Consider the following 22,228-nt stretch of genomic DNA (forward strand, 5'->3'; position numbering starts at 1 on the left):
ATTACTCACAATAGCTAAAATGTGGAAGCACCCCAGGCGTCCATTGACGGATGAACAGATAAGCAAAAGAGATACGTTCTATGCAGACAGTGGAATATTACTCAGCCTTGCAAAGGAAGGGAGGGCAGCCCCTGTGGCTCAGTAGCTTAGCGCCGCCTACAGCCCAGGGCGTGATCCTGGAGACCCCGGATGGAGTCCCACTTCGGGCTCCCTGCATGGAGCCTGCTTCTCCCTCTGCCTGTGTCTCTGCCTCTCTCTCTCTCTCTCTCTCTCTCTCTCTCTGTGTATTCTCATGAATAAACAAATAAAATCTTTGAAAAAAAAGAAAAGGAAGGGAATTCTGACACAGGCTACAGAGTGGATGAACCTTGAGGACATCATGCTCAGTGAAAGAAGCCGGTCACAGAAGGACAAGTCCTGCATGATCCCCCTGCATGAGGTCCCTAGAGGAGTGGTGGCTGCCAGGAGCTGGGGAGGGGGCGGGGAGGGAGGTCATGTTTCATGGGGACAGAGTTTCAGCTTGGGGAAGTGAAAACGTCTGGAGACAGATGGTGGTGACGGGTGCATGCAATGTAAGTGTACTTAAAGCCACTGAGCTGTACCTTAAAAATGGGTAAAATGCAAAACGTTATGGTAATGTACGTTTTGCCACAATTGAAAAAAGAAATGATTTGGCCCCAAACGTCAGGAGCACCAAGGCTGAGAAACCCTGGATTCTCCAAAGAGGATGTAGGGGTTTCCCTGAGCTGCCTGGCCACTCATCCCGGAATAGGGTGTAAGGTTCAGGAGCCAGTGGTGGAGCCAGCACACCCCGACCATGGGCCTGAAAATCGAGCCCAGCCGGGGCCCTGGCGCCGGCCAACGTGGCCACCTGAGCTGCTTCCTCCGCCCTCACGCTTGCTAACTACTGGCCTTGCTCCCACACCAGTGGCCACAAGCCCTGTGGGAAGGATGACAGTATAAATCAGCACCGCAGAGACTCGCAGACGTCTTGGATCCAGACAAAAGAAACTTGAGGAGGAACTGGCACAGGCTGGCCAGCTCAGCCGAGTACACCCTACAAGGCGCCCAGTTAGAATGTCAATAACGGGCAGCCCTCGGCCATCACCATCGCTCCTGAGGCAAAGGGCAGTGTGAGGTAAGTGGGGAGAATACAACCTCCACAGGACGTCAGCTAAACTCAGGAAAGACGGCCCAGGTATCCTTGGAGCGGCGTCCAGAGGGCTCCCCACACCCCGTCCTCCCCGCCTCCCGCCAGTCCCTTCCTGCTCTGAGGGTGCCCTTCCCTCAGGGCTGGGTTCTTCTCCCCTCCAGGCTGCCTCTGGCTGGGCCCCACACGTTTCCACTCCAGCCCCATCCTCCCCATGGCCTAGATCCCCAAGTTCAAGGCAGGTGTCTCAGACCCTCTGTTGCATGGGGGCTTCGTGGCTGAAACACGGGTGCAAACCCCTGGCCAAGGAGGAGTTCGGTGGGGTGGGGCTGGGGGCAGAAGCCCAGGACCCGGGGCAGTGCTCAAGGGTGTCCCTCTCTGGCCCTAGGGACACGGTGGTAGTGTCTGGCCATCGAGGCCTGGCCTGTGAGCCATTTGCCCGTTTTCCGTTCGTCCTCAGCGCACCAAGCCGGCTGCCGCCTCGCGGCCTGCGCTTTGGCTGGTCCTCTGCCTCCCCTGACGGTCACGTGGCCGCTCCTCCCCGATGCCCCAGCATCTGGAGCTAGACTCACAACTCAGCTCCTCTGTGACACCTTCCTGACAGGTCTGTAGAAAGCAGTCCCCAGCCGGCACTGCCTCAATTCGTGTTTATGTGCTTGTGAGTGCACCCCCAGACATGAGGCAGCAGCGTGCCCTCTACTCGACCCTGACCCCAGCGATGCCCCGTGCACAGACTGTCCCAGAGGGCCTGTTCCAAGCATGCGCGCCCCCACAGCTCAGGTGTCCACCATCTCCAGTATCTCCACTGCACAGATGAGACGGGAGGCTCAGAGAGGCTGAGCCACTTGCCCCAGGTCACACAGCCAAGAAGCCAGGAGCCCTGACTTGAGAGAGCTATTTGTGGGGTAACTGGGTGAGCGACTCCCTAACTGACCCTGGTCAGTGCCCTAGGGCCCCAGGCCACCTTTAGAAAGGCTCTGGGCTTCTTCGTCTGGCGGCCTGCTGGGTGAGATGCTGCTGCCGCTTCCTGGGAGGCCAAGGAGGCTGCCACCGGAGCTGTCTCACAGGTGCACTGGCACCATCTCGGGGCTCCCATCTACCAGCCTGGGCACGGCAAGCGGCACCCCACCTCAGAGAGGGCAGCTGAGGGTCCGCCCCTGCTTCCCACCAGGCCAAGTCCTCACCAGCCGGTGCTTGGCGGCTTCCCGGATCCAGCGGATGTTGTCTGCATACTGCAGCTTCACGCCTGGGTTCACTGCAGGGAGAAAGGGGGGTGTCCAGGCATCGGGAGCTGCTATCCAGTGGGGCTCAGAACCAGGCCCTCCCTCTGGCAGCCGCTCAGCACAGACACCTGTTCTGCAATCCTCATGGAGCCCAGACACAGGGCCAGGAAGCCCCCAGCCCCAGCACTACCCCAGGCCGTCTGACTTCCAGAACCAGTGATGCAAACCATCACACGAATTAATGCACGGATGTGTGCAACCCCCTGCCTGATACCTCCATCCCTCAAACATCTATTAAGTCCTCACTGTATGTCAGCTGCTGTGCTGGGCACTGGAACAGAGACTTCAATGGGCCATGAAGGAATTCAAAGTGTAGTGAAGGAGTCACTAGGGTGGTAGGTCAGGGGGACCAAAGGCCTCCCTGCAGAGGTAATGATCAAGCTACATCCTAAATGCTAAGAAGGAAGTAGCTACACAAAGATCTGCGGGAACAGTGTTCAGAGCAAAAGCCCTGAGGCAGAAAGAAGCTTGGCCTATCCCAGTAAGACAGGCCAGTTGGCTGAAGTGTGGAGGGCGCGCAGAGTCAGGTGGTAGCTGTGTTGCTCTGGAGCTGCTCCCCCCAGCTCACCAGAGCAGCCCTGAATCTTCAGGAAGTGTGTGACATAGTCATTGACACACACATCATTAAAATTTCAGTTAAACAAACTCACACTTTTTAAATTTTTAAATTAAAAATGAAGGCGATGTTCATAAGTCATCACTGCGTCATTACTTTCCGATCTTTTACGAGGGTCTATGCTCTTGGGATTACCTGCCTGGGGGAAACTCTGCTGCTGCTCCTCGGAGCCTCGCTGGAAATCCGCAGCCCTGAGAGCATATGCCCCGCGGCTACCAGCAGGTGCACCCTGCCTGGCTCCTCCCACACAGGTACCGGCTCCCCTTCCCCTGGATTTCCAGCCCTCAATCCGGGGAACAGGACCCTCCAGGCCACCTAGCCTGGATGTGGGCAGATGGGGAACGGCCCGTGGGGACTGAAAACCAGCAGCCAAGGCCGAAGGACCTGCACAGCGATGTGGAGACAAAGTGCCCGGGACCCGGAAAAGCTTCGGAGAAGTGGGAGTCGGAGCTAGGACAGCGGTTCTTGCTGCCTCGGCTCCATGACAAAGGCAGAGATAACTGGCAGGTCATGTCCCCCAGGAAGGGCGGGAGGTGAACCACGGGGTGCAGGTCTCCTGTGGGAAGCAGAGCCCAGCTGCCTCAACGGAGAAGCCCCAGCCACTGCAGGAGCTCTGACCCAGGCCCTGAGACCGGCCCCCCTCTGTCCCGCGGCCTCACCTCCATCGGCGACCACCCCCTCCAGCACAGACGCGGCCAGCTGGTCTGTCACTGCCAGGTCCTGGGGGTCCCCTGATGTGCAGACCCAGCGGAAAGGCCCAAATCCCAGGGAGAATATGTCCCTGCAAGGACAAAGTGACGCATGCCTCGGGTCTCCTAGCCTGCCGCACCCACTGGCTGGGCCTGGGTCACCCCGAACTGAGGGGGGAGGCCTACAGATGCTCCAGAACCTGTAGGTCGTATGCTGCGGGGGGCGCGGGGGCGCGGGGGCACCTGGCCTGTGGGCACCAACAGTGAACAGAGTGTCGGATCCAGAGTCCCGGCTGTGGCCCCTGAGCCGCCACCTGGACAGCAGGTGCAGAGGCCACCACCCAGTTCTCACACCCCCCCCCCCCCGGAAGCCCCTCCCTCCTCCTCCTCTCCCTCACAAGCCCCCACCTTCCCCTCTCCACCTCTGCCTCTTTCCTTCTCCTCTCCCCCACAGCCCCTCCCTCTCCTCCTCCTCTCCCTCCCCAGCACCCTCCCCTTCCTCCTCCTCTCCTCCCCCCAGCACCCTCTCCCTTCCTTCTCCTCTCCTCCCCCTCCTCCCCTCCCCCACAGCCCCCTCCCTCCCCTCAGTGTTTCCCCTTCCCTCTGGTCCTCGTCCTCCCTTTTAGATCTACACCCCCTCTTTCCGTGGGAACAGGGGGCAGGGACACAGGCACACTTTCTCTTTTAGTGCTGTCACACAGACAACCTGAAAGTCTGTGAACTAAAACAAAGTAGTTGGGAGAAACAGACAATGTGGGGACTTGGCCAGGTTTGCCTTGGGTGAAATGATGCTCCTGGGTGGCCTCAGGTCCTGCCTTCACCAGCCCCCGGTGCGGGGGGAGGGACCCCTTGCCCGGTAGCCCCCTGAGCCTCCACCTCCTCACCTGAGGTGAACCAAGGACACAGCTGACTTGCTCCTCCCCATGCCCCCTGCCTCTCTCCCTGGTCCCATCAGGTACACAGATGGGCTGGCAAACTTCCAGGAGCATTGTGAGGCCTCCCATCCCCTCACCCTGTGTTGCTTCAGCCCAAACTTCTTGGCTTGACCCTGAGGCCTCCACCCCAGCCTGGTCTCCCTGGTTCCCTCCCGTGGCTCCCTATCGAGGACTCCCCCAGCTCGAGTGCCCAGCACCACGTCACTTACCCCATGATGTGCTGCACGTAGGAGGGGTAGCGGAATCCTGTCTTGTTGGTGCCTTTCTTCTCCACGTCAGCTCCTGTGGTCAGAGCACCCGCAGCACAGAATCAGCCTGAGGGTCTGAGGGCTGGCAACCCCACCCGAGGCGGGGACTCATGCCCCTCTTGAGACGGCAGTTTCTTTTTTTTTTTTTTTTTTTTTTTTTTTTTTTTTTTTTTTTTTTTTTTTTTTTTTTTTTTTCACTTTCATTTTTTTTTTTTTATTGGTGTTCAATTTACTAACATACAGAATAATACCCAGTGCCCGTCACCCATTCACTCCCACCCCCCGCCCTCCTCCCCTTCTACCACCCCTAGTTCGTTTCCCAGAGTTAGCAGTCTTTACGTTCTGTCTCCCTTTCTGATATTTCCCACACATTTCTTCTCCCTTCCCTTATTTTCCCTTTCACTATTATTTATATTCCCCAAATGAATGAGAACATATAATGTTTGTCCTTCTCCGACTGGCTTACTTCACTCAGCGAGACGGCAGTTTCAACAGAGGCCAGGGAAAGACTATGGAAGTGCTCTGTTTTGATAGGGAAGCCTCACTAGGGCTGTTTGTTTTCACATAAAAGAAGGGATGAGCACTGGATGACATGCTATATGTTGGCAAATCAACTCCAATTAAAAAGAGAGAAGGGAGTCAGTGAGCACTGCCCTTGGTGTGGGGCCCTGTGGGGACGTATCCATATCCACATTACCCCCAGATGCCTGGCCCACCTGTGCTCCAACTGGCACACCAGAACCTTCCAACTCCAGGGGGGACCTGGTGCCAGGGTCGGGGCTGGGAGGGCGACTTCCCACTGTGTGTTTTGTACGTTTTGAACTTTACCCTCTAGCATGAGCTACCTGTTTCACAGAAAAGTTTCCTTCAGACATTAAGGAGGGCACTCGATGTAATGAACCCTGGCTTTACAGAAGACTGATGAATCACTGACCTCTACCTCTGAAACTAATAATACCCTATATGTTAATTAGTGGAATTTAGATTTAAAAAAAGAAAAGTTTCCTTCACAGAAAAGTTAAACTATATTTTTCTTTCCAGCTGAAGCTTCTATTCAGGCATCATACCAACTCTCTTTGTGGCACCTGATGTTCTGATGGCAAACGGCACAGCTGAGGCCCAGAGGCCAAGGACCTGGCAGGACCAGCTTTCAGTGGGCCTGGGCAGGGGCACAGTGGATCCTGCATGCTCTGGCTCCCATGTTCCCCTGGCACCTGCCAGGGCACTCTTGCTGGCAAGAAGGGAGCATGCCCAGTGCCAGGGTTTTGGCCCATCCCAGCCTGGGGAGGCCGGCACCCTGTTACCACACCTTTGTCGTGTCTCACCTGCTCTTTGGGCTTCCAAGAGGAAGGCATTGCCGTAGTCCCAAAAGAAGAAGTTCTCCTTGGCCAGTCTGTTGATGGCTGAGACTTGCCTCCTCAGGCTGCAAGAGGCCGGCAGTCAGTGATCAGCGCTGCCCACCCGTGAGGTTCTGAGAGCAGGCCCCCTGTGCTCACCACTGTCACCCCCCAACCACACCCCATGGAGCTCAGCCAGCTTTCCATCCCATCAGACAGGGGAGAGTAAGGCTACACAGTTGGGCCTGGAGAACCCGGCAGAGGTCAGAGCCGCCCAGTCCCTAAAGCTCCTGCCCGCTGTGTGCCCACCCCACCTCCTCACACCCAGAGTAGCCCTGGGACCTCATCACCTTTCCTGGACTAGGTGTTTGAATGCAGCAGGGTCGGAGGCCATGAGGCTCTGGGCCTCTGTGAAGCCCAGCTGCACAGGGTAGTAACCACCATTGAATGGGTTGTGGCAGGATGTCTGGTCTGATCCAAGGTCCACCAAGAGCTCCCCCGTGGTGGCCAATTCATGGACTAGGCGCTCCCTGGGAAAGATGAGGGGTGACTGATGCAGGGCGGCACTGGCCTGGAGAAGGGGTAGGGACCTGTAGGGCCTGAGTTCATGGACCAGCCAGCAGGGGATTGCCCTCCTCTCTCAAGAGAACATCTGCAGGAAGGCTGCTGTGAGCTCAGGCCAGGATCCGGGAGTGGAGCATTACGCACAGCACATTGGCAGCTTTGTGTCCAGGGAGCACATGGCCACCACGGGTAACTTGTCTGGAGGGGGAGGTTCACCCAATGTCCCCAAGGCTGCCAACTCCCATCCCACACTTACCAAAGATCCACCACATTGCCATGGTAACCAAGGCTGAGCACCTCCTTCCTTTTTCTTGCTTCTCTAGAAGGGCACAGAGCAGAGCAGATGGCCCGTCGCACCTGCCCACAGCTATCCACCCCCACCAACACCAAGCTGGCAAGAATGCAGGAGACCCTGGAGGTCACCGAAAGCTCTGTGGGTCAGCATTGGGCCTGATGTTTAGGGACCCCTGAGGCATGTCCTTTGAGGACCCAGAACTGTAAGGAGAACAGCAGAGCAGAATGCCCCAGAGGAGAAAACCGAGATGACAATAGTGACAAGCCTTCTCAGGGGGATGCACAGAGTCTGTGCTGTTGCTGTTAGTGCTCTGATTGGGATCCTTCTGGAACTCCTGCAAGGTGACCCTAAAGTTGTAGACATCGCCAAAGATGGTTACAGGGCACCTGGGGGTTCAGTCGGTTAAGGGGCCCGACTCTTGATTTTGGCTTGGGTCGTGATCTCAGGGTCATGAGATTGAGCCCTGGTGTGGGCTCTGTGCTCAGCGCGGAGTCTGCCTAGGATTTGGTCTCCCTCTGCGCCTCCTGACCCTGTCCCCTGTCGTGTGTGTGTGTGTGTGTGTGTGTGTGTGTGTGTCTGCACATGCCTGCACCCTCCCCTCTCTAAAACAAACAAACAAACAAACAAACAAACAAAGCAGCATTGGATCAGCAGCCCCCAGAGCAGTCCTGCCCCCATTCCCACTAAAATACCTCTGGAAGACATCAAACCAGAGGAAAATGTTGCCAGTCTCCACCCCCCGCACCGCGACAACCAGAGCGTGAATGGGGAGGAACATCAGCTTATCCCCAGCCCAGAGCCTCCCTGAGGAACAATTCCATCTTTCAAAGGTTCACCTCCCCCTCACCGACAGATTAGGTGAGCACCTACTATGTACCAGGCTCTGGGCTGAGGCCACAACAGTGAGAAATACAGGGCACCATCTTTGCAAAACTGTGGCTGAATAGCCAGAAAACCATTTAGCAGCAAGTGTGGGGACTCCGGGGCCTCCTGCACACCAGGGAACCAGGTGTGGGAACTCCGGGGCTTCCTGCACACCAGCGAGAAACCCTAACAGAATTAGAAGGGGCGCCTGGCTGGTTCGGTCAGTAGAGCCTGAAACTCTTGATCTTGGGGTTGTGGTTCAAGCCCCACTTTGGGTCCTGCGATGTTGGTACTGCACGTCCCTTGCGGGGTCACTCAGGGAGATACCACCTATGGCCAAGTGTCAGGCGGTTCACAGGCCCACATAAGTCAGCCCAGCCTCCAGGCCCCTGTTTGTGGTCTCCCCACTTTACCTGCGCCATACCTGAGTCTCTCAATGCAGTGGTCCAAGCTGTCCGTTACTTCCATCAGCCATCCTTGCTCGTGGCGTTTCATGAGGGCGGCTTTATCCACCTGGGACCATGAGACACGGGGCCGCCCTTACCGGGTGGGTCAGCCTCCACTAGGAAGAAGCCATCTCCCATGTAGTCACCCACTTTCATAACGCAGTGTCAGAGCAGACGCTGTGAGCTGCTTTCCAGTATCTGTTCCCCCTCCTGTCATCCTTACCCACAGAACGCGAATTTTGGGGGTGACATTGTGTGCAGCCCCAGTCCAAGCAAACCACAGCTACTCTTTCCACTGTCTCCAGCCTCCCTTTTGGACAACAACTTCCATTTTATCCAATACTGACCAATGGGGTAACAGAAGGGGTTTCTTATGTTGTTATTTTCCTGCTGAAAGAGAGTCAGTCATAGGTGGCACTTCCCTTCTCCCTTGTTCCTGCCTTAAATGGAGATGGGATGGCTGGGACACCATTTTGTTTCCGTGAGGGAAACCCAAGACAATCTACAGATGCTGGCCCTGACATCACTGAGCTGCTGAACCAATGCCAGCACTGCTTGTTGGCTGTGTGAGAAAAATAAAACCCGATTTGTGGAAGCTGCTGTAGTTTGAGTTTCCATTACATGCAGCCAAGGGGACTCCTTTTTTTAAAGATTTTATTGATTTATTCATGAGAGACACACAGAGAGGCAGAGACACAGGCAGAGGGAGACACATGCTTCCTGCAGGGAGCCCGACGTGGGACTCAATCCCAGGACCCTGGGATCCAGCCCTGGGCTGAAGGCAGACGCTCAACCACTGAGCCACCCAGGCATCCCTCCAAGTGGGCTCCTAAGCAGTACAAGAATGTGTGAAATAGGCTTAGTATCACCTAAGTGTAAATCACAAAGTGTGTATCACCAAGACTCCTCTCTCTCCTCTCTCTCTCTCTCTCTTTCTCTCTCTCGATTGCTTATTTACTATTTGGGAATTTTATTACAAATAGTTGCTGAGGGTTCTCTTTGTGGCAAACACTTTTTGAAGATACAGGGGAAAGTAGATAAGGATGAGGGTTGAGGATGGGGCAAGGGGAAGTCAAGGCTTTCTGAAAACGGGCTGTTTTCCTGCAGGTTCCAGAGGATGTGCTCCGTGAAAGCTCACATTAGTTGCTATAACTTATTTTCCATGTAGGGGCCAAGGGCAGACCCACCAAAATGTGCCACTATGGCATATTGATTATTTTAAATACAAATTACTTTAAGAGACACCTATGCAAGGACACTTGGGCCATCCCCTGTCCCCCTGAAAGCAGGTGATACACCTCCCATGAGAAGGTACCCTCCATCCCAACCCAGGCTTGTCTGAAAGCTCCTCGCCTCCTCTTCCTGCCTGCCTTCCTTTCCTTGGCATTCCCAAAGAAAGCCATGAGAACCATTGAGCAAAAGCCTCCTGCACACACTTCTACTGCTGTCTGCTTCCCCCATCTGACAGTGACCCGTCTGAGTTGGGGAAGTCCATGTTCATTTATCCATATTTATTATCCCCCAGCTGTACTCCATGGACTCGGTGGGATAAAGGGAAGCAGTGCCCACAGAAGGTCAGGTTCAGGGACACCTGGGTGGCTCAGTGGTTGAGCGTCTGCCTTTGGCTCAGGGTGTGATCCTGGAGACCCAGGATTGAGTCCTGCATCAGTCTTCCCTCAGGGACCCTGCTTCTCCCTCTACCCGTGTCTCTTCCTCTCTCTCTCTCTGTGTGTGTCTCTCATGAATAAATAAATAGAATATTTAAAAAACAAAAGAAGAAGAAGGTCAGGTTCATGGAGAGCATATGCAGATATTGACCATGGAAGGTGATGGCCACTTTGAAGACAGCGCACATGCACCACATTGGGAATCCATCTGGGAGGCTTTGGGATGGCGAGGGACGAGATGCCATGAGTGGGAGTGGCTCTAGATTGAGGGCGGAGGCATGTGGGCAGGGGTGGAGGGCCTGCTGGCTCACCTCTGCTATCACACCGATGCACCCCACGATGACCGCGGCTTTGGCCTGAGCACCACTCATTCCGCCCAGCCCAGAGGTGACGAAGACCTTCCCAGTGAGATCCTTGACACCCAGGTACCGTCTGCCGGCATTCAACAAGGTGAGCTGCCAGGAGAAGAAGCAGGTGTTTCCTTCCACTCCTGCACACCAGCCTCCCACGCCCCCAGCAGCCAGGCATGGCCCTGTTTCTCACCACTGTGCCATGGACGATTCCCTGGGGACCAATGTAGCAGTAGCTGCCTGCTGTCATCTGGCCGTACCTGACCACAGAGAAGGCAAGCCCAGGGGTGAGCCCAGCACCAGGCACAGCTTCCACTATACATGCTTTAAAATTCCTTTTTAATTACCCCAAAATGCATTAATACATTTTCCTTAAAAAAAAAAAAAAGTAAGCCTAGATAAAGCCACAGCCACCCCCCTCCCAAATCTGGTCCCCTCTGGCCTCCTGGATCTTTTATAAACAGGTTTTGTTTTATCAAAGCTGTAATGTAATTGGTACAATCAACTTTGGGGACTATTTGGCCATATCGAGAAAGGATGAGCGTGACCCAGCACTTCCACTTTCCATGCCTATGGCCACATAAAGACATGCACACCATCAGTCACCACAACTTTATTTGCAGGGGCCAAACCCTGAAACAGCCAGAATGCCCATCTTGGAGGACACAGAAACGAAGTGCAATGTATGAATATGAAGAAATGCTACATGGCAAAGAAAAAGACAAAGTCTTCCAGTGTGTCAAGTGACTCAGTGAGGAAGCCAGATGTGAAAGAGTACGTTCTGTGGGATTTCATTTGCACGACATTCAGTGGCCTTCCACTGGGCGGTCCACCTGCTGGAAGGTGGGCCCAGAGCTAGAGGTCACAGCGGTGGTGTCTTCAGAGAGTGGCTGGCACAGCACACACATGTATCAGAATCCAGTGAGCCGCACACGTCAGGTTGTGCGCTGTGCCACACTGAGGCCGACTTTGGTGCCCAGCATTGAGAGCACAGTTTGCACGCGAGGTTACTGTTATCGCCCGTATTAGTGTAATTTACATCAGCAGCCTCATCGTGATGGGCGGCGGGGCACACTGGCTGTGCGGGTCCTTTCCACAAAGCACATGCAGATCCTGCTCATTCCTAGTCATGCTCCACAGTACACGTCAGAAGCCACAGAATGTTCCCCTCCAATGGCACGACATGAACAACTCCACAGAGAGCTGCCCCCTATCCGTCTCCCCAGGCCCAGGGAAGAAACGAGGAAGGGATGGTGCTGGGTCATCTGATGCAAACATTGAAAATAGTAATAGATACTCTCAAATTCCAAAGTGACTGTCACCAGCAATGCATGAACATCCACTCACTTGATAATTATCAAACACTTTAATTTTTTGGCAATGTGATGGGGGAAGGGTCATTTTTCTGTTGCCTGAGTCTTACTCTTCCCTGATGACTCCCCATCTCTCTTCTCTCAGATTCCTGTCTCCCAGCAAGTCCCCCCAGGCCCTCCTCTCTCCTGGATCAACGGTGGATCCTGATTCTTGCAGATTTGTGTCAGAATGCCCAGTCCATCCCATGATTTGGAAAAGGTGCCAGATCACGTGGAAATTCTTCATCTTCTTCCAAAAAAGGGGGAGGCATTATCCTTACCTCGGAAGGCTGCACGACTATTCAACAACATAAAAAATCATGCTACTATAATAAATATCCACCCAGGGAGACGGGTGAAACCATCATAACCACCCCCAAGCTGCCTGGGCCCGCTAACCTCCACCCCAGTGGTGCTCACTAGTGGGAGCCTCCAGCAGTGCGCTCCAGGGCTCCCTTTGTGCCACATGGAAAAGGGTGTCCCCTCTTGTGTTTCCTGAATCCTCATGCCACTCTCTGAGGCAGGAGCTGTCAAATCTCCTCTTTACAGATAGGATCCAAGTTCCAAGGCCATACAGGGGTTCGCGGCAGAGCTGGGAACTGATTTTAAATCCTCTGATTTGGTCATTTGTGCTACAGTCATCCACTGCACACAGCTCCCAAAGTAACTCTGGGAGGTAAAATTGTGGGATCACGTTTACCGCACTTGGAATGTCAACCCCAGTACCTAGACGGAGGCCTCCTGGCCCCCCCGCCTTGCTGTACGGACCTGACCCACCCACAGTCTGTGCCTCTTTTCCCACATCCTCCCTGATACAGCTTTGCATCTGTCGGCCTGACAGTGGAAAGGCTTTGCTGTAGTTAGAGGGTCTCAGATTCCGTACACAGCAAACCTGTTCCCACTTCGGTGGCGACTTGCACCCACACATAGCCAATTGCCCACAGCACCTGGTCAGCCCTCAAGTGTGCCAGATGAGGTCTGACTCCGCAGTTCTAGTCTCTTTGAACTTCCATCCTGAACCCACAAAACAGAAGCACACCAACTTGCCCAGCGTCACCCTCAGGAGGCAGCGGATCCAGGACGTACATCCTGCCCCTCTGACCCCTTCGCTGCTCCCACTGGAACAGAGGAGGTCGTCGGGCTTCAAAGTAAATAATAGTAACACTAACTACTTATGACCAGCCAGAAAAATAATTGGGTTTCCGAGCCTCAGTTTCTCTCTCCACAAAATGGGCTTAGAAGGTGCCTGGTTCAGAGGCTTGTGCGGAATAGCAAATGTGAAGGTATCTATAAATTTCAGAACATGTGGCAGTGACTGTTATGACGAGTATACTAGCAACTGTTAGCCTGAGGGCTGGCTAATTGGCTCCCAGTACGACCTGATCCCACGGGGTCACTGGCGAGATCCTGTGGCCCCCTGAAGGCAGAACTGACTACTAAACTCAGGAAATGCCTAGAAGCTCCTGCCAATTCTGTCTTTTAGAAACTAAGGAAGGGGGCCCCTGGTGGCTCAGTGGTTGAGCGTCTGCCTTCAGCTCAGGTCATGATCTCAGGGTCGTGGGATGGAGCCCTGTGTTGTGCTCAGTGTGGGGTCTGCTTCTCCCTCTCCCTCTGCCCCTCCCCCTGTTCTCTGTCTCTCTCAAATAAATAAATAAAAAATTTTTTAAAGAAACGTTTGGAAAGACACAGACACTGAATTGGGGAGTATAGGGTGTGAGAGGGAGTTCCTTCCCGCTGTAGCTCTTTTTATAGTGTTTGAGGGAAAAGTTCACAGTTTAGAGCATGCATCAATTTTATGACAAATGAAATGGTTGTGCTCATACCTGGGGCTTTGGGTGGCAAGGTGCACACATTTGTCAGACTCCGAATGGTGCACTAGGACGTGTGCATTTTGTGTAAATTGCGCTTCAGAAGGAAAAAACCCCATAAACAAATATTGAATTCCAGGCCACCTTGTGTACAGCTTACTTTGAGATGCATCAAAAAATCAAGTTGGATAGATGGATGGATAGAGGGACAGATAGATAGACATGGGACAAAGAGTTTGGTAGTGTGTTAAACACAGCATCTCAGTGTGCACTGTTAATTCTTTCAATGTTTTGTCGACTTGAAATTGTTCATAACATAACAACACGTTGGCAAAAAGCAGGATCCAATTGTTCACTTGCTTACAAGTGTATACGAATCCCAATATGCACATCCCTAAGAACTCCTAGGGAATATGGAAACTTAAACTTGTGCTTTGGCGTTGCCACTGTGAATGTGTTTCAAATTGTTTTTAATATTGTTACATTGTTTTATAATATAGCACACAGGGTGGGAAAGAGTGATGTAAACCCAAATAGTGAAATAGGACTTACATTGTAACTCCCATGGCAAAGAGCTTCTCATACTCGGCTCTGGAGGAGTAGTTGGGAATCACCTGGAAAAGAAGGATGGGAGCCAAGGGCTGGGGGCTGCACAAAGGAAACAGTGTGGGGGCAGGTGTTGGGGGCACCTGGCTCTCCCACAGCCCCCGGGCAGGCACTATGCCTGGCTGTCCCCAGGACCCACCATCCCATTGGTGATGACCAGCCTGGGGGCCCCGGGGCTGCTCGGGAAGAGGCCCAGTGGGTGTCCACTATACATGACCAGGGTCTGCTCCTCTGTCATCTGCGACAAGTAGGACATCACAAGCCAGAACTGCAGGGAAGAGCAAAGAGTGGAGGGCTCTGTAAGGGGGCGCCCCACGCCGAGCCTCATCTCACCACCCAGGCCCAGAGAGCTCCCACAGTGCCAGCAGTCCTGCCAGTGCCCCATCCCTCCCGGCCTTTGTTACTCTCCAGTGGCTCCTAGTGCCTTCGATCATGCCACTCATGACCTTAGGACCTTCAGTATACACCATATCTCCAGTGTTGGCATCTCAGGCAGCAGGGAGGCTGAGACCTGAGTCCTGAGCCCTGGGCTGTAAGCTCCTCCCAGGCCAAAAGATGTGGTGGGGTCGGGGGTGGGGGGGGGGGAGGCCATACAGGGTAGCGTACCTGAGCCCAGTTGCTGAACACCTGCCCATTTCCTCCATAGGTCACGAGCTCCTGCGGAAACTGGAGAAGACATGGTGTTATCTGAGATGGGTGCCTAGGAAGGGAGGGCCCCCACCTCTGTGCTGCGCTTAATAGGGCCAAGTGGCTGATGCCCTTGAAGGAGTGGTAAGGGCAGGGGGAGAAGGCAGAAAGGGCGAGGCAGGCCCACCTGTGACTGGGTAAGAGCTCAGTGTGATGTGAGGGTCAGAACTTGATCTGGGATCCCCCTGAGAACTCAGCCTGGGGTCAGTGTGAAGCATCTGTCTGTGACCAGTTTCTGAGGCCAAGCCCAGGGCTGAGGAAGCTCACACCTCGAGGTAGAATATTCAAATTCTAGGACCATATTGCCCTCAAGTTTAATAATTGGAGACTCACCCCTGCAAAGGCTATCCTTTCTCAACTATGGGTATCTGATGTACAGATCGGCTCCCAAGGACACCCTGTGCACATGTGGCCAGACTTGCGTCATCCATGTGTGGCCATTGAGCACTTGAACCATAGCTCATCTGACATGCTCTGAATGTAAAATACGCCCTGGCTTCAAAGACTTAGTAGGAAAAGAGGTTGTAAAAGATCCCAAGAATTTTTATATTACTTGTTCAAATGGTAATATTTCTGATACATTGGGATAAGCAAAATACAATAGTAAACCTGTTTAGTTTTTTACTTTTTCATGTAGCTTTTAAAAAATTTAGAATGGCACGTGTGTCCATTATATCAGTGGTGATACCCTGGCATTGATGCTGTGCTGCAGTTACAGAAGATATAGCCACTGGGGGAAGCTGGGCGCAGGCTCTGTGTTCCCCTCTGCATTATATCTTTACAACCCTATGAATCTATCATTATTTCTAAAGAAAAAGCTTAAAAGCAGGGGTACCTGGATGGCTCAGTCTGTTAAACGTCTGCCTTCGGCTCAGGTCATGACCCCAGGGTCCAGGGATCAAGTCCCACATTGGGCTCCCTGCTCAGTGAGGCGTCTGCTTCTCCCCCTCCCTCTGCCACTGCCCCTGCTTATGCACTGTCTTCTCTGTCTCTCTCTCAAATAAATAAACAAATAAAAAAATAAAAAAAAAAGCTTAAAAGCATTACACACATGTCTTGAGTTACATTTCTATTGGGCAGGGCTGGCTCCCAGGCCTCAGGGTCCCCCAGGTGTTACCTGGGCCACGGCAGGATCCAGGTTGTTCATAATCATGTGCATGATGGCTGCAGCGGCTCTTGTCTGGCAGGGGTACTGCTCGATTGGGTAGGCCCTGCAAGGGGAGACCAGCCACCAGGTGTGACGACAGGAGGGCACCAAGCTCCCTGCCTGCTAATGTTCAGGCCACACCCAAGCAGGGGTGGACAGCAAGACCTGGCATCCTGCCGAAGTCACCTGGTGTTGCCAGCAGAAGGGGTTCCAAACCAGCGAGGCCAACCCACTCTGGTGCTCATGTTGTGCTTTGTACCCCTGCCCTTTCAGGGATGGGGAATTAGGTCCCTACCCACCTGGGCCACCCTTCCTCCCCACTTGGCAGGTCCAACTGGGAGAAAATGGACTTTGAAGCAAAGTGGGCATCTGCTTTCCAGAAGCCTCTACTCCAGGTGGAGTTTATTCATCCATCTCTCCTTTCATGCCACCAGCACTGCTGGTTGTCAATTCTAGAGCAGAGCCCAGGCCAACAGGCCCTGATAGGAACAAGGGGACACAGTTCCTACTTTATGGGGAGATGACCTTCTCTGGGGTGGTTCCAGACAGGTGTGGGCCTTGGGCACATTCAAGAACAACTGTGCTTGGGTGTGCCCCCTAGATGGGGGCAGCGGGGCCCAGGAGCTATGAGAAAGGCACACCCTCCTGCCTGCACCACCCAGGCTGCGGAATCCATGATGTGGGGTGAGGCCCAGCCATCCACGGTTTGACAGGGCCTCCAGCACCACATACTGTTCAGCCTGAGACCCCTGAGCGGGAACCTAAGCTGTTTGAAGGCCCTGATGGAGCTGTCCCGTCAGGCTCTCCTCATCTTCCCGCAGGGCAAGACAGGAAGCTCAGGAGGCGATTTTGTATATAATTTGGCCCTGGAATTGCTCAGAATCAGCTCCCCCGGACGGTAAGGCCAGACACCTGTCCGAACAGGATTCCCTCATCTTCCGGCCAGGCTGGGACCGCAGGCAGCTCTAGGTCACAGACCCCCTCGGGTGACATCACAGCCACCACCCCCTCTGCGTGAGGGCTGCCCACTCAGCAAGCCAGAGCCGTGGGCCTCCAGGTGTGGGCAGTCTGGGTGTCACTGACCTCCAGCGTGGCCCCTGCTGGGTGGGCCCCCCAAGCTGCACCCACCAGCACTGACCTCATTTTCACATCGGGGCAGAACCGGTACATGTAGATATGCCCGTATAGTCGCAGCTCCTGGGCAAACTCAGGGGCCAGTAGTTCATGGACATCCGGGGGGAAGTAGCGCAGGGCGTTCCTCAGTGCCAGCTGGGGGAGGAGGAGGATGAGGGGCCAAGGATCTCCAGGCCAAGCATTGTGAGGCTTCCCTAAGGGGCCTTCCTCATTCCCTCCTCAGATGCGCCTCTCTCCATTCAGAAACCTATGGCCCCACCCAGAGACGACCTAGTTCTCCCTCCAAGTCCATCTACAATGTCATCTCCTACAAGAAGCATTCCCTGTTTGCCCTCCCTCCTTCATGTGGGCAGACCTCTAGTCCATCCCTTTGTTTATCCCAGTCAAGGACCTGAGAGGGCCTGCCCTGAGGCTTGCAGCTCTAGGGGGAGATGCAGATGCAAGGGTGGGGAAAGCAGATCTGCTGGGAGCCCACAGTCACCTCGTGCAAGTGTAGAGAAGCAACCCTCCACCAGCACCCAGCTTGGCAACCAGCCTTAGACACTGCACAACTGCACACCTGAAGCTCTGGAAGTGAGATCCTGCTGGATCCAGGCAGGCTTGGGGCAGAGCCTGGAGCAGGGGCAGCAGGCCAAGAGAAAGAAGAAACCTTCTCAGGGCTTCTCAGTCAGCCCAATTCCTAGGCCATCTCATCACTCCTCCAGACATCCCTGAAGGTCCTAGTCCTGCCGCAGGGCCTGGGCACTTACCTTTCCCTCTGCCTAAATCCTCTCTGCCCCCCTGCATTTTCTTAGAGGGTCTCTTCCTTCACTCAGGTCTCAGTCCAGATGCCCCCTCCGCAGTGGCTTGCCTCCCTGTCTGTCTCCTTCCCAAAGTTTTCACTGTTGGATGCTCTACAGGTTGTTTGTTTTACTGCTTACAATCTGTCTCGCTAAGCTCAAGGAGGACCAGAGCCCTGGTGGACCCCTTCATAGCGCCCTGCCTGGACTAGAACCTGGAGGCAGGACCAAGGTGACAACCTGGTGTCCGGGTGGATGTTGAGGCCATTTATTCAACCACCTGACCCTGAGGAACAAATGGTTTTTGGAGTGGGTAAATAAGGAACTGGGAATGGTGACTTTATTCTCTTCATCATTTGGTGCAGATCTGCTGAGCAGAGAGGTGGTGCGATGATTGAGGGAAGCAGGTGGGCTTTGGACACTGGGAGGCAGAAGGTGATGGGAGAAGTGCCACAGCCCGGGACTGGGTGCTCCAGCATTCAGGCAGGGGCGGAAGTGCTCCCAGGGGGATGGTGCTGGGTGCCCGGCCAGGAGCATCGGTGCCTGGGGCAGAGGGCTAGGAGGAGGCGGTGTGCACCCTGAGGTCTAACACTGCGTGGATGAGTGACAAGGGTGTCCCTTGGGGATGTGGGGCAGATTCAGGAGGCAGCCGATGGTGAGAGAGGCCATAAAGAAAACCCCAGCTCAGGGCATTAGTTTTCATGTGAAACAAACATGCATCATCCCTTGTCCCTTGGAAAAAAAACTGATGAGAAATAGTTTCTCCCTCAAGAACAGAGGCCAGGAATATGCTGCAGCCGAAGGTTCTCCAACTCCAGCAGACACTGGAATCCCCCCGAGGGTCTGGTGCAGCCTCTGACCTGCATCCCTGACCGGTTCCCAGTGCTGCTGCTGCTACTGCTGCTGCCCTGGGGAACCCCGTTTTGGGAACTGCTACAGGACAGCAGTGAAGCTAAACCATCCACAGAGACATGCGGCTCCCTACCTGCTGTTGAGTGAAAGCAGCCCACATTCAAGGGACATACAGCATAACTCTGGATAGGCCAGCCAAGACCAGTGTGGCCAAGCCACGACTTAGGAGTCAGGACAGTGGTTCCCCTTCAAGGTTGGGGTTTGTCCCCCTCTCCCTGTGTGCCTGTGACATTCACATCTGTGCACACATGGTGTCGCGTCGGCTGCTTTCTATGCGTGTTAACCTCAACACAAAGATTGTTGTCTTCTTGCTGGTGTACGGTTTCTCAGAAGAGTATGCCCAGCAAAATGGAGCAGCGAAAGAAGTTTCAAAAGCAATATAACACACACAAACACACACAATCTACACAAGACTTGACCTTACTACACAGCTCCTAATATATTCTATCTTGCTCTAGCTTCTTTTATTTCATTTTCTAATAAATACTGATTGCAACTCCCTAAGCAGATTTCACAAACCGCTCAGAGGTGGCAATGAGCAGGGCCGGCTTCACTACTGGGGTTCAACTCAATCCTACTGAAGTCCTGGACTCTGTAAAATTGTCAAATTTTGACATTTGAATTTTGAAATGTGTCAGTTGATAGGGGCGCTTGGGTGGCTCAGTGGTTGAGCGTCTCAGTTCATGGTGTGACCTTGGGTCCTGAGATTGAGTTCCGCATCGGGCTCCCTGCGTGGAACCTGCTTCTCCCTCTGCCTGTGTCTCTGACTCTCTCTCTGTGTCTCATGAATAAATAAATGCAATCTTTTTAAAAAACGTGTCAGTTGATAGAAATGACTCGACCATTCTTCAAAATGGCCTAGGAAAATAACAGACAGTCTTTAAAGGCTATTCCCAATTCAGCCTGTTCTGCAGGAAGAATGCACATGTGCTACACATAAAGGGGATTCTGGTAAATTCCTGAGTCCTAAAGGCAGCACGAGACCTCTGGTGCCATATTTCCCCCTTGTATGAGATTTCCATTTTATGACCATGAATTTTTCTTTCTCCCTGATATCCACTTAGTCTATGCTATATCAAGTTTTCATTTTTTTCTTTCCAGGATAAACTATATCTTTTTATCTACAATTTCATGTTTTTACTTAGTTCAGCAACAGTATTCTATTATATTTTTGTTCAATAACTTTACCCACTAAACCTAGAGTTACCTAATAGACAAGCAGCAAATATTTCTTCAGTGAAACAAGTTACAAAGCAGCAGCTCTCTTTGCTGGCCTGGATTAAATATTCCAAGTCTCTGACTGGGAGCAGTTCTCAGCATCAAGATGAGACAGTGGTGCTCAGACAGGTTGTGTCTGTCCAGGGTCCTGCCACACACCTAAGACAGGCCTGTAGGGGGTTGGTTGGATAGGTGCCCCCACGGACCCTGGGAACCTCAGCAGAGGAGGTTCAGCAAGGAAAGGTTGGGTGGAGGGACAAGGTTGGCAGCCCCCCGAGAAACATGGACCAGCAGCCAGAGCTGAGCTGCCCCTGGCCCTGCCATCTACTATGTGAACTTGGGCTGGTCACCCTAACCTCAGTCTCTTCATCCCTTGGTGGCAGAGTACAACTGTGTAGTTGGATTAGGTGAGAACATGCACACTGACCAGCACACAGTGCCTCTAACTCACCTGTTCTTTTTAAAGACCCTGATGCAGAACCTAAGGGTTTCTTGCTTCCTCCCCAACCCTGGCTTTGTAGTAGCTTCCTTGTTTAGAGGTCTTTGGTTTATTTTTAAATGCCACAGCACCCACAGGGAGAGCCAGCAGGCACACTCCTTGGCATCCCCCTGGGTGGTCAGCTGGCATACCAATCTCAGGATGCAACCACAAGCACTTCAGCTCTCCAAATCTCAATCTACACCACAGGGTCTGCTATGCAGCATATAGAATGTCACAGGTGGGTTATCATTGGTGAAATTATGGCCCATTAATCATATAATGCATGTTATAAGTGGGTGCTTATTGGTGAAATCAGGTGTATTCAAGATCCTTAAATTGGAAAGAATATTCTAGACAAGCCCCACTCCCACCTGGCCTTAATTTTCCCACCTGAAAATCTAACAAGCTCAGTGGCCTGTATTAGGGCCAGAGGATTAATTCATAAAATGTCCCAGGTTCAGCCATCAGGTTGGAGAATTCCGGGTCCCTGATGGTGTGGTGGGGCCCCAAAGATGTCTGCATTCTATTCCCTGGTACTTGTGAATATGTTAAATGACAAGAGAAAAGAGATGTGATTTTTGCAGATGTGATTAAGTTAAGGATTTGGGGAAGGGAGATTATCCTGCATTACTCAGGTCAGCCTTATATATTCATCAGAGCCCTTGTAAGAGCGAAGCAGGAGGGTCTGAGTCAGAAAGAGAGATTTGAATTTGGCCATGCAGCTGGCTTTGAGGATGGAAGACAGGATGAGGCCTGCAGGCAGCCTCTAGAAGATAGAAGAGGCAAGGAAAGAGATCCACCCTTACCCCCAGAGCCTCCAGAAGGAGTGCAGCTCTGCTGCATATATTTTTTTAACTTGATATTTCAAAACATATTTAATACTACTGAAAATATATTATGAACTTTTGGGACACATACACATAAACCAGGACAATCTCATATATAATATTTGTGCTACGAAAAATAGGAATCATGAGACTCAATCGGAGAGCAAAAGAAGAAAAATGAATCCAGTATTCTTGCCTACACATTAATGTTTCTTGCTTGTGGCCCAAGGAAACCCATTCCAGATTTCCGACACTTGCAATTGTAAGAGAATACATTTGTGCTATTTTAAAGCCATTCTGTTTGTGGAGATTTATTACAGCAGTCCTAGGAAAATAACAGACAGCGATAGAACCCTGTCTCAGGAGCGGTGTTACTTCTGCCATAAGCAAATCTTGCCCACATGGTGGCTGAGCCCCTTAAGATGATGCCAGCTTATGACTTTGTTTAGCTCACAGAATAGGGTGTGTGTGTGAGAGGGGGGGTCGGGGAGGGAGAGGGGGAGAGAATTCAGATTAGGCCTTACTTCCACTCTAACCTGGCAGTGTGCTGGTGGGGCAAAATCAGCCACCTGAAAGTTTTTGACTATCACTCCTTTTTTTGTTTTTTGTTTTTGAAGATTTTATTAATTTATTCATGAGAGATACACAGAGAGAGAGAGAGAGAGGTAGAGACACAGGCAGAGGGAGAAGCAGGCTCCATGCAGGAAGCCCAACACGGGACTCGAGCCTGGACTCCAGGATCAGGCTCTGGGGCCAAGGTGGCACTAAACCGCTGAGCTACCCAGGCTGCCCGACTATCACTCTTTCTGTCAAAAATGATAGCTATGATCCAC

At 52.9% G+C, this 22,228-nt stretch overlaps 1 protein-coding gene across 2 annotated transcripts in view; it reads right to left on the reverse strand.

Moving 5' to 3' along the window:
• UROC1 (urocanate hydratase 1) overlaps window positions 1–22,228 on the reverse strand; it is a 40,978-nt gene that overhangs the window by 14,432 nt on the left and 4,318 nt on the right. For both annotated transcript variants that reach the window (XM_025447852.3, XM_025447856.3), the window contains exons 2-15: window positions 17,183–17,313; window positions 16,015–16,108; window positions 14,817–14,876; window positions 14,350–14,478; window positions 14,157–14,218; window positions 10,638–10,704; window positions 10,406–10,549; window positions 8,406–8,494; window positions 7,079–7,141; window positions 6,609–6,788; window positions 6,247–6,344; window positions 4,883–4,955; window positions 3,709–3,830; window positions 2,335–2,405 (exon numbers count right to left, since the gene is read on the reverse strand). In XM_025447852.3, coding sequence (XP_025303637.2) covers window positions 2,335–2,405; window positions 3,709–3,830; window positions 4,883–4,955; window positions 6,247–6,344; window positions 6,609–6,788; window positions 7,079–7,141; window positions 8,406–8,494; window positions 10,406–10,549; window positions 10,638–10,704; window positions 14,157–14,218; window positions 14,350–14,478; window positions 14,817–14,876; window positions 16,015–16,108; window positions 17,183–17,313 — 1,383 coding nt within the window. The remainder of the gene's footprint in view (window positions 1–2,334; window positions 2,406–3,708; window positions 3,831–4,882; window positions 4,956–6,246; window positions 6,345–6,608; window positions 6,789–7,078; window positions 7,142–8,405; window positions 8,495–10,405; window positions 10,550–10,637; window positions 10,705–14,156; window positions 14,219–14,349; window positions 14,479–14,816; window positions 14,877–16,014; window positions 16,109–17,182; window positions 17,314–22,228) is intronic.

The sequence above is a fragment of the Canis lupus genome, chromosome 20 (assembly GCF_003254725.2).
Source record: "Canis lupus dingo isolate Sandy chromosome 20, ASM325472v2, whole genome shotgun sequence".
Lineage (NCBI taxonomy): Eukaryota > Metazoa > Chordata > Mammalia > Carnivora > Canidae > Canis > Canis lupus.